At 36.5% G+C, this 14,004-nt stretch overlaps 1 protein-coding gene across 3 annotated transcripts in view; it reads left to right on the top strand.

The window, feature by feature from the left end:
• The window catches only part of ANK3 (ankyrin 3, node of Ranvier (ankyrin G)), a 662,526-nt gene that overhangs the window by 601,875 nt on the left and 46,647 nt on the right, over window positions 1-14,004 (top strand). For 2 of the 3 annotated variants that reach the window (XM_006895588.1, XM_006895589.1), the window contains 7 exons: window positions 3,986-4,197; window positions 5,421-5,628; window positions 6,814-6,910; window positions 7,617-7,845; window positions 9,424-9,549; window positions 10,616-10,738; window positions 12,237-12,318. In XM_006895588.1, coding sequence (XP_006895650.1) covers window positions 3,986-4,197; window positions 5,421-5,628; window positions 6,814-6,910; window positions 7,617-7,845; window positions 9,424-9,549; window positions 10,616-10,738; window positions 12,237-12,318 — 1,077 coding nt within the window. Of the gene's footprint in view, window positions 1-3,985; window positions 4,198-5,420; window positions 5,629-6,813; window positions 6,911-7,616; window positions 7,846-9,423; window positions 9,550-10,615; window positions 10,739-11,169; window positions 11,197-12,236; window positions 12,319-14,004 lie in introns of all 3 variants that reach the window. The other variant, XM_006895587.1, reaches the window with a different exon arrangement.

The raw sequence follows: 14,004 nt of genomic DNA, 5'->3' as shown, positions 1-14,004 counted from the left end.
TTCTCATATAGTCTGCCTTCACTGCCAACACTTCTTACATTGTGAAAATCTGGATAACAGAGGAGGTTCAAATCCTAGGTAATTAAGGATGATAAATAATGTTAATACAGGAGAACATAAAGCAGATGTTAGAACTGAATAAGAGCATAAGTTGTATTACTAAAATTGCAAAATCATATTGTTACCTTTGTACTTGCTTATTACATCAAACATCATTGCAAAATAAAATAAAAATTTAAAAGCCTTGAAATTAAACTTGTATTCCTATGTCCCGGAAGTGAGGCTCAGCTGTAGAAATTGTTTTGTTTTGTCCCATAGCATCACAAATGGGTGTTGCTCTGCTGTTGTTAGGTGCCATTGAGTTGTCACTGACTCAGAATGATCCTATTTTAAGGAGACTGAAGCCCTGCCCAATCCTGAGCCAGCCTCACATTCTCTGCAGTGCTTAAACCCATACTGTTGCGGTCACCATGTCAATCCATTTTATTGTTGGAGTTGTATATTCATAGAGAATGGAATTTTCATCCTAGAGAGAGGAATATCTAGTTTTCCAAAGTGTTTCAGTGGGAATAGTGGGCTGTGGTGTTCTATACATTTTGCAGCTAAATTCAGCAGAATGGATTTATCTTTTAATAATGACCCCCAGTTTATCCAACACTTAATTTCTATACTAAGTGAATTTTTAAAAAAATTCCAACACACCAACCCTCAGTGCCCCAGTTACTGTATTGACCCATCTCATCTGGAGTCTTCCTCTCCTGTCTGTCGCTGCACCCTTCTGCACATGATGTCCTTCTCCAAGGACTGGTCTTTCCTGGCCAAAATATGTAAGCTGGAGCTTCAAAATTCTAGCCTCTAAGGAAAGACTTGGTTTCACCTTCTTCAAGACAGACCTATCCCTTGGCAGTCCATGGTATGTTCAAGACTCTTTTCCAGCACCATAACTCAAAGTATCAATTCTTCTTTTGTCATTATTAGTCATTATCCAGATCTCTGAAGCATAACAAGTAATTGCAAAGACCATGGCCTGGATTAGGCACACCTTTGTCTCTAGACTGATATCATTGCTTTTCAGTACTTGGAAGAGGTCCCTGACAGCAGATTTTCCCAGTGCAATCTTTTGATTTCCTGACTGCTGGTGTTCATTGTGGAGCTGAGCAAGCTGTAGTTGCTAACAACCTCAATCTCTTCTCTATCTACCATGGTGCTAGCAATTGGCCCAGTGGTGAGAATCTTTGTCTTCTTGATGTTGAGCTTCAGTTTATATTGAAGACTACATACAGTCCTTGACCTTCTGCAGCACATGCTTCAGGTTGTCTTCCATTTCAGCAAGCAAGGTTGTATCACCTGCATATCATAGGGTATTTTTTTTAGAATTAGTTAAATATTTTACCCAACTGGAATTTTTGTTTATATGTGGCAAGAGGTAGGCTTAGTGATAAGGAGCATCGCTGCCAATCCAGAGGAACGTGGTTGAGATCGGCCAGCTGCTCTACAGGAGGAAGGTGGGCAGACGACTCCTGTGAGATTTACTGCCTCTGAAAACCTGCTCGAAAGTCAACTGGGAGTTCAGCTCGATGGTACCTAACTACATACAGCAAGGCGTTGTGATTTAGCTTTGTTTTCTTCCAAATACATTTTCAATTATATCATCAGCTTTTTTAAAGGAAATCATCACTTCTTGAGTGATTTAAAATGTAAATATGAGGATTCAATTTAAGTACCTTAATCTAGAAACATTAATATATAGTTATTTACAGATATATAGTATATTTGTATACAGACATATAAAATCCTATATTCTTCATCCTTTTGCTCCTACTTTTATATTAGTACCATACAGTTTTATTATACTACTTCTAAACTTTAATGTCTTATGAGATAGATTCGCTCAAACCTACTTTGCAAACTATTCTTGGCATATCTCAAATATTTATTAGTCTACATGGTTTCAGAAATCACTTATTTCCATTAAATTACCAGAATTTAAAAAAAAATAAACTTTTAGAAAAGAATCCATCTTGCTGCACTGTAGGGTGAAGTAAGGTGGAGTAAGGAAGGGAGACTGGGAATGCATGGCAGTGGTCTCAGTAATTAATCTAAGCAAAGCATAATAAAGCCTGAAGAAAAATGGTGGCAGGCAAATGAGCCATTTTCAAAGAGAATCGACTGGACTTTTACCATTGAGTATGAGGGGAAAACCCAGTTCACGCTGTGCTTAGAAGATGCCATGGCACCAAGGATATCATTGTCACTAGATCTTGGTGGACATAAGAAAATAACAGAAGATTGTCTATTTGTACTTTATTGACTATGCAAAAACATTAAAACAAAATAATAATTTTGTAATTTGTGAATTATAACAAAACTTTGACTAGCATTGAGAAAAATGGGAATTCTAGAATACTTAATTGCGCTTATACAAAACCTATATCTAGACCAAGAAGCTCTTTTATGAACAGAACAAAGAAACATTGCATGGTTTAACATCAATGAAGGTATGTGTCAGGGCTATATCCTCTCTCCATACCTGTTCAGTCTATATGCTGAACAAATCATTCAGGAAGCTGGGCTTCATGAAGAAGGATGTGGTAGCAGGATAGGAGGAAGACTCATCGACAGCTTTCATTATGCATGTGACACAGTCCTGCTTGTTGAAAGTCAAAAGGACTTGCAACACTTGTTGCAGGAGATCAAAGCCTGCAATATGGATTATAACTCAACACCAAGTAAACAAAGATCTTCAACACTGGGCGAAGAGGCAACATCATAACTGATAAAGAAAAGGTTCATGTTTTCAATGATTTCAACTTGCTTGGATCCACACTCAACACTATTGGTGCCAGCAGTCAAGAAATCAAAAGTTGTATGGCACTGAGAAAGTCTGCTGTCAGGGACCTCACCAGAATAGTGAAGTGGAATTATGTCAGCTTAAAGACTAGGGTGCACCTGATTGAGGCCATGGTCTTTTCACTCACCTGCTGTGCATTTGAGAGCTTGACAGTGAAGCAAGATCACAGGAGAAGGATTGTTGCCTTTGATTTGTGTTAGAGAACAATATTTAGTGTCTCATGGACTACCAAGGGAACAAACAGATATGTCTTAGAGAAAGTTAGAATGCACTTTAGAGGCACAGAAGCTTCATCTTACATACTTTGGGCATGTTGTTAGGAGTGACTATCTTTTGGAAAAGGACATTGTTCTTGGAAAGACGGAGGGTCAGCAAAGAGAGGAAGACCCTCAGTAGGTGCTACAGTGCAATCAAGTATACCAGAGAGGATAAGGGTGGCACAGGATCTGTTGTTCACAGGGTAACTAAGAGTCGTACTCAACTCGATGGCACTTAACAACAACATGAAGCAAAGTTAAAGCTGTTAAACTGGAAGATTGGGCAAACTGTGGTTTTTTTATTATCAACATGAGGCCTGCAGTAGAATGAAGAAGTAGATTTGGAGGTAAACTGTGATAAACCTATCTTCATTTGTAGATATGTTGAATTTGATATATGAGGGCTCTCGGAGGGTAGATGAAAATTATTGATGGTAGTTCTAATCATCTGAGTAAAGAACATTTTAAAAGGCTTTAAACTTTCATCCTAGGCACTTTCAGCCAGCCATAGTTAAGCCCTTATTTACTTTCTTGTGTGGCCCACTTCTTTGTGACTCATTCCTGCTTTTGGCAGCTTGAGGGTAGAATTTGCAAATAATCCTGGGTGAGGTGGAAAATTGCCTGTCTACATTAAAAAGCCAATTTGTTTCTCCTCAGTAAAAAAGATCTTCCCACAAATACTATCTGGGTAAAGCTGTGCGATATTTTTACAAAAGTTGATGCCATTTTAAAAATCACTACCATTTCTCTTTAGCATAAAAACTGTGTTTATACTATTGGATAGAAATCATGTTTACTTTAAATTCCATATCAGTTTGCTTTGAGTTTTTTGTACATAAGGTAATTTTTTTCATTCCTTTTCCATTTATCTTTTCAGAACTTGATAGCCCAGAGGAGCTAGGGAAAAAGCGTATCTGCCGGATTATTACTAAGGATTTCCCCCAGTACTTTGCAGTGGTTTCACGGATTAAGCAGGAAAGCAACCAGATTGGTCCTGAAGGTGGCATTCTGAGCAGTACCACGGTGCCCCTCGTACAGGCTTCTTTTCCAGAGGGTGCCTTAACCAAACGAATTCGAGTGGGCCTCCAGGTAATGGTCAAAAAAAGTTCTTTTCTTCCATCCACATGTACAGGTTGTTCTGCTTTGGAAAAGTCACCTTAATTTATTCTTTAATGATTTTTCTAAATAATGCATTAGACCATTTTAGGCATCATTAAACTACTTAGCTTAAGTACTAAGTTAAAGCCCTAAATTGGCTTAGTGACTTATTAAATATGTACAAATTGAAAGGTTTTAGTGTTTAAAAGTTTCACATGGTTTCTGATGAAAGATGATATTTTTAACCACAACTCAATGGCATATGAGGCAACAGCAGCACCAAAGAGTGAGTAATACTATTTTGAAAAAATATGGTTTGCTTTGTAATATACCACATAAAAATCATAAATAGTGAAACTTGGAATCCTCATTTCTTTTTTGCCAGTTTTAGTTTGATTTTAAATTAATCATAAATGCTGGTTTATGTCCAAACTTGGTTTGGAAAGTTAATCGGAAATTTAGTAAGAATGGTCCTCCTTGTACTTATTCATGTCTATCAGACTATACCTAGTTCTATTTCTAGTGGAATGATGAAAATAACCTGAAAATAAATTAATGTGTGTGGATAATAAACTTCAGTAGTTTGACTGAAGGCCTGTGCTGTTTCTGTGAGCTTAGATCTCATGCCCACAGGAGTCACTGGGTTTTTGAGAGGCCTTCAGTAAACAGGTGATATGAAAGAAAGCACTTTACATTTCAGATGTTGAAGGCCCTCTTCTCTGCCTAAAAGAAAGAAGTTAAATTGGTAGTCTAGAATTTAAATCCTTTGACATTTTTACCATCTTTTGTTAAATATGTGAAGCCTCACTTTTTATCAGGGACAGGGCTATCTTTGAAATGTTTTATTAAAGATCTTCCACAGTTTTCAAATATGCAGAATTCAATATTTGTTGTCCTCTACTTTGGAGAATCAGTCTAAGAGGCTTCTCTTGTGAGAGTTGAGTCTGTTCTTTTGGAGAAAATACTCAATGCTGAGTATAGTGTGCATAGATATCCTACAGTATTGACAAGTTTTAAGTAGTGAGAGAAGATATAAAAAAGAGGGAGGGACATGTTCTTGTTATTGTTGGTTGTGTATTTTCACTCTAAACTTTGTCTCAGTCACTTTCTGATGATTAAAAAAAAAACAACAACAATTCTGATGATTAAAAAAAAAAACAACAACAACAAAAAACCCCAGTCACTTTCATTTAAAGATCTTTCTCCACCTCTAGGCTCAACCTGTTCCAGATGAAATTGTGAAAAAGATTCTTGGAAATAAAGCAACGTTTAGCCCAATTGTTACTGTGGAACCAAGAAGAAGGAAATTTCATAAACCAATCACAATGACCATTCCAGTGCCCCCACCTTCAGGAGAAGGCGTATCCAATGGGTACAAGGGGGACACCACGCCTAATCTGCGCCTTCTCTGTAGCATCACAGGTTTGGTTGAATTGTTACCATACTCTCTAAGGACACCAGCACTGACAAGGTTTCTGTACAGAGGCCTTGCACCTTTGAAAACATCCATGCCTTGGAAACATCCCTGCCAACATTATTAGAAAAGGGACAATAAAAATGTGTACTACTTTTCTGTCACCTCTTCCCTATTACTCCTGAAATGGTTTAAGGTACTGGTCTCACAATTTAAATGTAGTGATCTCATTGTCCAACTCCCTGTTCTCTGATAAAAAGATTATAGAAATAGACAACTTTTGAGATATCTTGAGTCAACTGGAACAGTCAGCCAATTTCTCTGTAGTCTAGACAGAATCAGTAGATCTAGCCACACTCTTTAGACTACCTGAAAATTGGATGGATTCTCGGGGGAAAGAAAGTACCCTGAGTATTAGTAGCAGGAAGTACTATGCACATGATTAAAATTTCACTCATTGGTGTGACCCAACATACTAAACATGCAGGGTTTATCAGAATTCATTTTATGGCAAGGGCTTGGAAATCAGAGCTCACTCTATTATTTGATTTCCTAATCTGATTTTTAACTCTATATCCAGGATTATTAAAGATAGGTTTTGGTAGCTAGCATGGGTTAGAGGGATAATGTTAATGACTGATTCCTTGGAAAGTTAAATGGTTCAGTCAGTATAAAATGCTCAGCTGCTTAACCTTCTAAAAATCTTTACCTACTTTAAAATATATATGACCATTGTTTCTCAGGGATGACAAATCTGCACACTTATAAAATGTACTTACAAATTTAATTGGCCCAAGTTTAAGCCATTCATTCATTTGTAACATAAAGGCAATTTTTTAAAATCTAGCAATACTCTACAAGATCACACTAAATCCAGTCAAACTATAAAAGGAGAATAGAGGGGAAACTACCTTCAGTAAATGTTATTAAACTGAAAATACTGACTTTCTGCCAGTAACTGGCTGTGCAGGAAGAACAGGATGGAACTTTGACAAAGAGCACCTCCTATCATAAAGCCAGCCTATCTGCTTTTTTCCCCTTAAATTTTATATTGATTTGCTTAGAGAGTTCGTATACATTGTGTTTCGCATATTCATAGCTCACATTGTTTTATAAACTCATTCCCACTCATTATGCTTTATAAAATGAATCACCACTGAACTATGCCCACCATCATTCTCTTATTCTCTCAGGAGGCACCTCACCTGCCCAATGGGAAGACATCACAGGAACTACACCTTTGACGTTTATAAAGGATTGTGTCTCCTTTACAACCAATGTTTCAGCCAGGTATGAAAATAAAGCTTTCCAGAAAGCACTGGTGTATTCATTTTATTACTGTTTAAAAAGGAAACATTGTTTTACTCAACACCAAAATGGTTTTTATACAATTTATAAAAATGGATAGGTTTTCCTTTCTCTCCTATTCCCCCTGAATTTCTTGCTGCCTCCAATAATAAAGACATAAATTATGCATATACATAGTAGTGTGGTAGAAAAGAAGATTTATCGTGGTATGTGAGAGGAGAAAACAAAAATTATATGGAAAAACGAAAGAAAAAATCCTTCACACAGAGTTAATAAAGAAGAATTTCTGTGTTTGAATACACATTTTTGTTTTCCATCTGTTTACATTAATAAGTTATTATTTTTTTGTATAATTCTCTTAAATATTTCCATTTTTAAATTGGGAATATTTTGAAGATTGGAAATTTTTTTATTTATAGTGAAAGATACAATTCCAATTGGCTCTTCATGCAATTTTTCATAGACATTTTGTTTTATAACAGTTACTATTGATTAATGTAATGAACTTACTACAATGTCCAAACTTACTACAGTGTCCAAACTGTATGTTGTTTTTGCCTTCACTAGCTTACCTTTTTGTTAATTGTACTCCTTCTCCCTCCCTTCCCATTGCCATTCACACTGCAAGACTAATTCTAGAAAATTTAACTAGTAAACCATCTCACCTTCATACTTTTGTTTTCTTCAGGTTTTGGCTTGCCGACTGCCACCAAGTTTTAGAAACTGTGGGGTTAGCCACGCAACTGTACAGAGAATTAATATGTGTCCCATACATGGCCAAGTTTGTTGTTTTTGCCAAAATGAATGACCCTGTGGAATCTTCTTTGCGGTGTTTCTGTATGACAGATGACAAAGTGGACAAGACTTTAGAGCAACAAGAGAATTTTGAGGAAGTTGCAAGAAGCAAAGATATTGAGGTACTTGGTTCATAAAAATAAGTTTATTTCATTACATGGCTGAGACACTGGGTTATTTTGAGGCTTATAACATCATTCACTTTAAGTGTTAACATCTAGTGTTTTTTTCTGTTTGAAAAATTCTATATCAAAACATTCTCAAATTGTTTTTAGGTGTTTGAGAATTAATTTAATTACTTAAAAAGTAGTAGTAATGTATATACTACTCCTGTATTTTTCACTTTGTCTCATATACTTTGGGTATGTTGTTAGGAAAGGCTTTTCCTTGAAGAGGGTCATCTCTTTGGAAGGTGGAGGAACAGCAAAGGAGAGGAAGACACTCAACCACATGGATTGACACAATGACTGCGGCAATAGGATTGAGCTTGTCAGAAATGATGTGGATGGCACAGGATAGGACAGAGTTCAGATCTGTTTTTCATAGGATCGTCATGTGGGAGCTCTGGGGAAATCTGAAAATCTGCTGGAGGATCAGCAAGGGGTTGCTTCTGACTCAGTGACAAACAACAGTAACAACAACATCAGCCAGGGTCGTTGTGATTGTACTCGCCAGCACATAAAAACAATGAATATAGGACATATTCTCCATTTTTGTGTGGCTTTGAGTTATAGGGAGCCCTGCCTGGGAGCCCACTCTATGGGGAGTTAGGCTACTAACCCAAAAAGTACACCCCTCTGGTAATTGAAATCCACTGTCTGCTCCACAGGAAAAAGATAGATAATCTCTTCCCATGTAATTTACATACTCAGAAACCCAACAGTCAGCTTAGAGGGGTCATATATGAGTCAATTATGACTTGACAAGTGGATTTCTTTTCACACCTACTGTCTTTATAGGGAGCTCTGGTAGTATAGTTGTAAGGAATTGCACTGTCAATGAAAAGGTATGTAGTTCAGATCTACAAGCTGCTCCCCAGGAAAAAGATGGGCAGTCTTCTCCAGTTCAACACACTGCCTCTGAAAATCCATTAGAGGGTCAGCTATGGGTTAGTTCCAACCCAACAGCATGCAATAGACAATTGTCCATTGAACTTTTTGTTCTTTTCAAGAAAACACTTAACTGCATAGACAGGTAAGACTCCAGCAGTAAAGAAAATTCATTAAACGTCTCTGCAGAACAGTGACTTTTGGGTACTCTCTAAAACATGTTTCAAGTTACCAGTATAGAGATAAATATATAATTCTTATTTTGCCTGTTCATAATATGACTTCCAATCACAACTGCCAAATTGTGAGCCAATGAAATTACCCGTTTTGTTTTGTTGGGTTTTTTTTCTGTAGACAACAGCATCACAGAAGGCAATTCTTGAGAAACAAATGTTAAACATATCTGGTTTTTAATATTGTTGTTGTGTACCATCAAATTGGAACCAACCCATAGCTGACCCTCCAGCAAGTTTTCAGAAGCAGTTAATTGCACAGGAGGAGATTGCCTATCTTTCTCCCATGAAGCAGCTGGTGGCCTCAAACCGTGTGTCTTTGGGATTGCAGCGCAGCTCCTTGCCATTATGTGACTTAATATTCCCAAATTATTTTAACTCAAATAATATTAATTATGCATTTCTTTTACTCTAATAGGTTCTTGAAGGGAAACCTATTTATGTTGACTGTTACGGAAATCTGGCCCCACTTACCAAAGGAGGACAACAACTTGTTTTTAACTTTTATTCTTTTAAAGAAAATAGACTGCCATTTTCCATCAAAGTAAGTAATCTTTGACAGACTCTGTTAAAGGGGGGAAAAATGCTCTTAAAAGATAAAATAGATTTAATGCTTTATTTTGCGGTATTCCACCAAGCTGAGCACATTAAGACAATAGTGTATTTTGTCAAAGTGCTACCCAAATATACTTTCACACTGGTAAAACTTTAAAAGGTAAAGACAGTTTTCAATTATAAACATTTTCATTTTAAACATTAATGTTTAAGCAAATATTTATAAAGTTAAACTAGAACAATAAAATGCATCAAAAGTGGTTAATAATCAAAAAGTGGGTGAGACCTGAATATAGCATTTGTTTCATTTCCAATAAATGCCAGGAACATTCTGGATAAATCTTCCTCCTCATGGAACAAGAAAAAGTATAACTTATTTTTATTACTACCTGCTGCTGTTAATTGTCATTGAGAATGACTCATAGCAACCCCATGAACGATGGGTCTGAAGCCTTTCGATAACTATCAACATTTATCAAGGTTCATAGAGTTTCCAGAGGCATGCTGTTTAGGAAGTGGATGCCACTCTGCTGATACCATTACTAAAATGGGCTTTATAGGAGGCTGTGAACAAAATATATTAGGCAGGAAGAAAATGCATAAAACTGAGACTTCAGAATGTGTTGTCAGAATGAGGCAAACCAACTCAACAATCGCATGGTTAGGCTAGGAGTCAAGCATTATCAATTTCGTCAGGTTTAAATGTGACCACCCAAGCTGACGCTGGTGGTCTGGTTCATAGGCAATTGCACAGCAAACTCAAGGCAAGTGCCTCTCTGGCAGTTTGGATCCATTTATGTCTCCAAGGAGAAAGATAGGCTACCTTGTGATTTTTTCCCCCTCAGAAATCCAATGGAGTGTCAGCTAGGAGTTACTACTTGACAGCAATGAGATAATGAGTTAACCCTGGTTAACATGTAATTATTGCCACCATCTTTTCCCTTAATCCTCCTTGCTTTTTGATGAACTTTAGAAAAAAAAATACACAGTTATCTCTGATATAAATAGGGACGTTTAGAGAAGTCTGTATAACTCAACTACCCAAATTCTTCTAGATTAGAGACACCAGCCAAGAGCCCTGTGGTCGGCTATCTTTTCTGAAAGAACCAAAGATGACAAAAGGATTGCCTCAGACAGCTGTGTGCAACTTAAACATCACCTTGCCAGCACATAAAAAGGTATCTTTTAATCCTGGGTTATTTTAACTTTCCCTGGTCTTGAAAAAATGGGCCCTTGGTATGCAATTAAGGAATGCTTTGTAACCTGATTCAAGCTCTTAAGTTGTTTTATTAGTCTTTGTGTGTAGACTAAGTCTTGTTATTGTGGTGTCCAATTCCAATGGATTGTATAACGGAGTCCTCTGTTGATTGCTTCTGCTTCACTGGACGTTCATAGTTTTTTATGCTTTCAAATGATGTCACACATTAATTTGCCATGGATGTACAGTTCTTGATTTTTAATTCTTTTTTGGCTTCTTTTAATTTGCTCTGCTTTCTAAATCAGCTTGCGTTTTGTACTCCCTACTCAGTCCTTTTCATATCCTGATATTCTTTTCCCTGCTGTCCATTATAATATTCCTTGTCTCTGCAATGCATCTTGGAACCAAAAGGAGACAGAGTCAGATCAAGATGATGAGGTAATATGAACACTTCTGCTTTTTATTCTATCAGAAGTAGACTAGAAATTAAATATGTATAAAAGAAGTGGAGAGGGCTGAAGTGTGGGGAATGTGTTAATATTTTTGCAGATCGTAGCTTCAATGAGAGGTAAAGAACATACATTTTTTTCCTTAAACAGTAGTTTTATAGTTCTTCAATATGTGTGATTCAGCAAAATTATAATCCAGCTAATGATTTTTAAAAAGTCCTTAAACATTTTTAAATTTGACACAGTGAACTCTATAAAATATAGGTCAATATCTTTTAGTTTCACATATATATATTCCCTTAATCTCCAGTGTGTTAAAAACTTTTAAGTTAGTAATGTATATGACATTTTTATTGTACTTATGTTTCATGTATTATAAAATATTTTCTTCACTGGCCTTTGATAAATATTTAAGTTTATTTTGGCCAATTTTTTTTAATGTATAGTGCTTATGAAGATTTGAAGAAAAGTTTCTCATCATCTCCTAAGATTTCTCCAAGATAGATTTTTCAAACCCACACATCAGGAATAATAAATGAGCAGTTTCTAGGACTCCGTAGGATTATTTCTGATACTACTATTAACTTACTTTAAATCTTCATATCCACACTCTATTCCTGTTACCCTTCAGAAACAACAGAGTAATTGAAAGAAACTGTGTGTGCCTTTTTTCCCTTGAATGTACTCACATAGAGTGGGTGTACATTGTGATCTCTGTGCTTTCGGTATAAACAGATTTGGGAAAATTTAACGGGTCAGCATCAAAAGTCTCTGTAATCCTTGTCTTTCATTTGTAATTCCCTGTAGTCTGCTGTGTTGGTCCTCTTATATTTGCTAAATGATAATTATTTGGTTGAGACATTGGAGTGGGATTGTAGAAACCTGACAGGAAGTTAACATATCCAAGAGGAAATATATAAGAAAAATAAGGATAAGTGGTATATTAACATGTCATCTGACAAGATTCAATACTGGGAAAGTGTCTTGGGGGAGCTGGAAACATAGTTGTTTCATCTGTTTCTTTTTCAGACCGAGAAAGCAGATAGACGCCAGAGTTTTGCATCTTTAGCTTTACGTAAGCGCTACAGCTATTTGACCGAACCTGGAATGAGTGAGTTTTCTAACATTTACTAATCTATGTGGACCTTTGTAAGAAGAGACATTTTTTCTATACATTGAATTTTGGGGTCATTTAGAAGTTCAGTGGCAATAAAAAAGAAAAATGCCTATAGTAAAACCCTATCTTGAAATCTAAGTAATGTGTCAACATAGTTAAATAAGAAATGTGAGCATTCCTACATCATGGCATCAAAGCAGTGCACTTAAGAAGATATTAACTATTGTATAACTAGAAACACTTGCTAGTTTTTTAAATCTATGTTTCATTATGAGGGTTAACAATGCAAAGAGATAAATGCCAAAGTTGCTGTTAAATGTATGCTCAAAAAAGAAAGTAACGATTTTGTTGATGGAGAGGATGAATTTCTTAGGTCATTTTCTCCTCGTGCTGATTCTTTTTCTTCCCACTTTAAATTTTGTACCTTGACATAGTACTAAGTGTTGACCAATTTTCCTATTTCTTTCCTCCCTCTTTTTTCTCTTTGTCTTCCCTCTCTCCTCAGTTTCTTCCTTTTTCTTTCTCCTTTCCTAAGCTCTCAAGTCTAAGGCTAGTTGTTATTGGACTGGCTCAGGCCAGTTGACCTTGAGCCAGCTCAATTATAAGGCTAGTCATCAATGAGCTGGCTATGCCTTTTCTTTCAGTGGTTGTTTTGGTTTCTTGTTAACTGACTGACAAGTGCCAGGAGATCGATCCATTCTGTCCTACTTTCTTTTTCTTCCTTCATAACTACCAATTCTGGTAATCACTGTCACCCTTAAGGTAACTCACTTTACCAAGGGGAACTAAGAATGCTGAGAGCCACATTGTTCTTGATTTCTGTGGAGAAGTGGGGTACTAGTACTTTCACTATCAGAGCTTCATTTAGAGGAGTGTTCCGATCCAAAAAAAATCTTTAATTAGAGACTCCTTCCTAGCATTTTCTTGAGCACAGGGAGGCTTTACTATCAACAACCCCTGTTTGTCCCACCTTCCTTGAATTCATGTCACTGTGGGTCATATACTACAGCTGACATATAAAATGCACAATAGATCACTGTACTCCTTAGACCATTTCAAACATGATCTTCTGGAATCTAGATGCTTGAGTACTAGAAAAAGTTTTATAGTCAGACATAAAGGAGGGAGCACAAAAGAAATGACAACCTGCTTCACTCATGAGTGCTCCTTAAACCTCAGCTTCCTGCTCTAGCAAAATAGCTAAGTAGAATATATACCACAATTCAAGGGAGGAGTGTGTGCGTGTGTGTATGAATGTACATGTATCTAAAACTAATTTTTAAAATACAACTAAATTTACTAGTTATACTTTTTCTTTGGAATATGATTTTGCCCCAGAGTTAAGACTTTCTCACTGGCTCGCTGGGTGGTATATCCTTGAGCTCTTGGACGAGTTGTATAGGCCAGGTAACTTTCATTAGAGCATCTTTGGGCAGGGGACCTCCAACTGATTTGGTCCCCAGTATGTATGTTTGGGAGAGATCTGAGTTAAGGTCAGGGATGTACTACTAAATCATGTATTTTCCCCACATATCAAAGTATTGGTAGTTTAAGTTTTATGAAGTTTGTCTTCCTTGACTTGATAGAAGGAGTCTATTTTATGAAAGAACATGAAAAGGTGGTGAACAGAGGCATGAAAAGTAATAAGAAGAAACTAAAAGCTAGAGAAAGTGTTTAAGT

The sequence above is a fragment of the Elephantulus edwardii genome, unplaced genomic scaffold (genome assembly GCF_000299155.1).
Source record: "Elephantulus edwardii isolate Elephantulus edwardi_28Jun2011 unplaced genomic scaffold, EleEdw1.0 scaffold00170, whole genome shotgun sequence".
NCBI classification, from domain to species: Eukaryota; Metazoa; Chordata; class Mammalia; order Macroscelidea; family Macroscelididae; genus Elephantulus; species Elephantulus edwardii.
The sequence above is the reverse complement of the archived record's forward strand: the minus strand, read 5'-3'. Positions and strand labels throughout refer to the sequence as shown.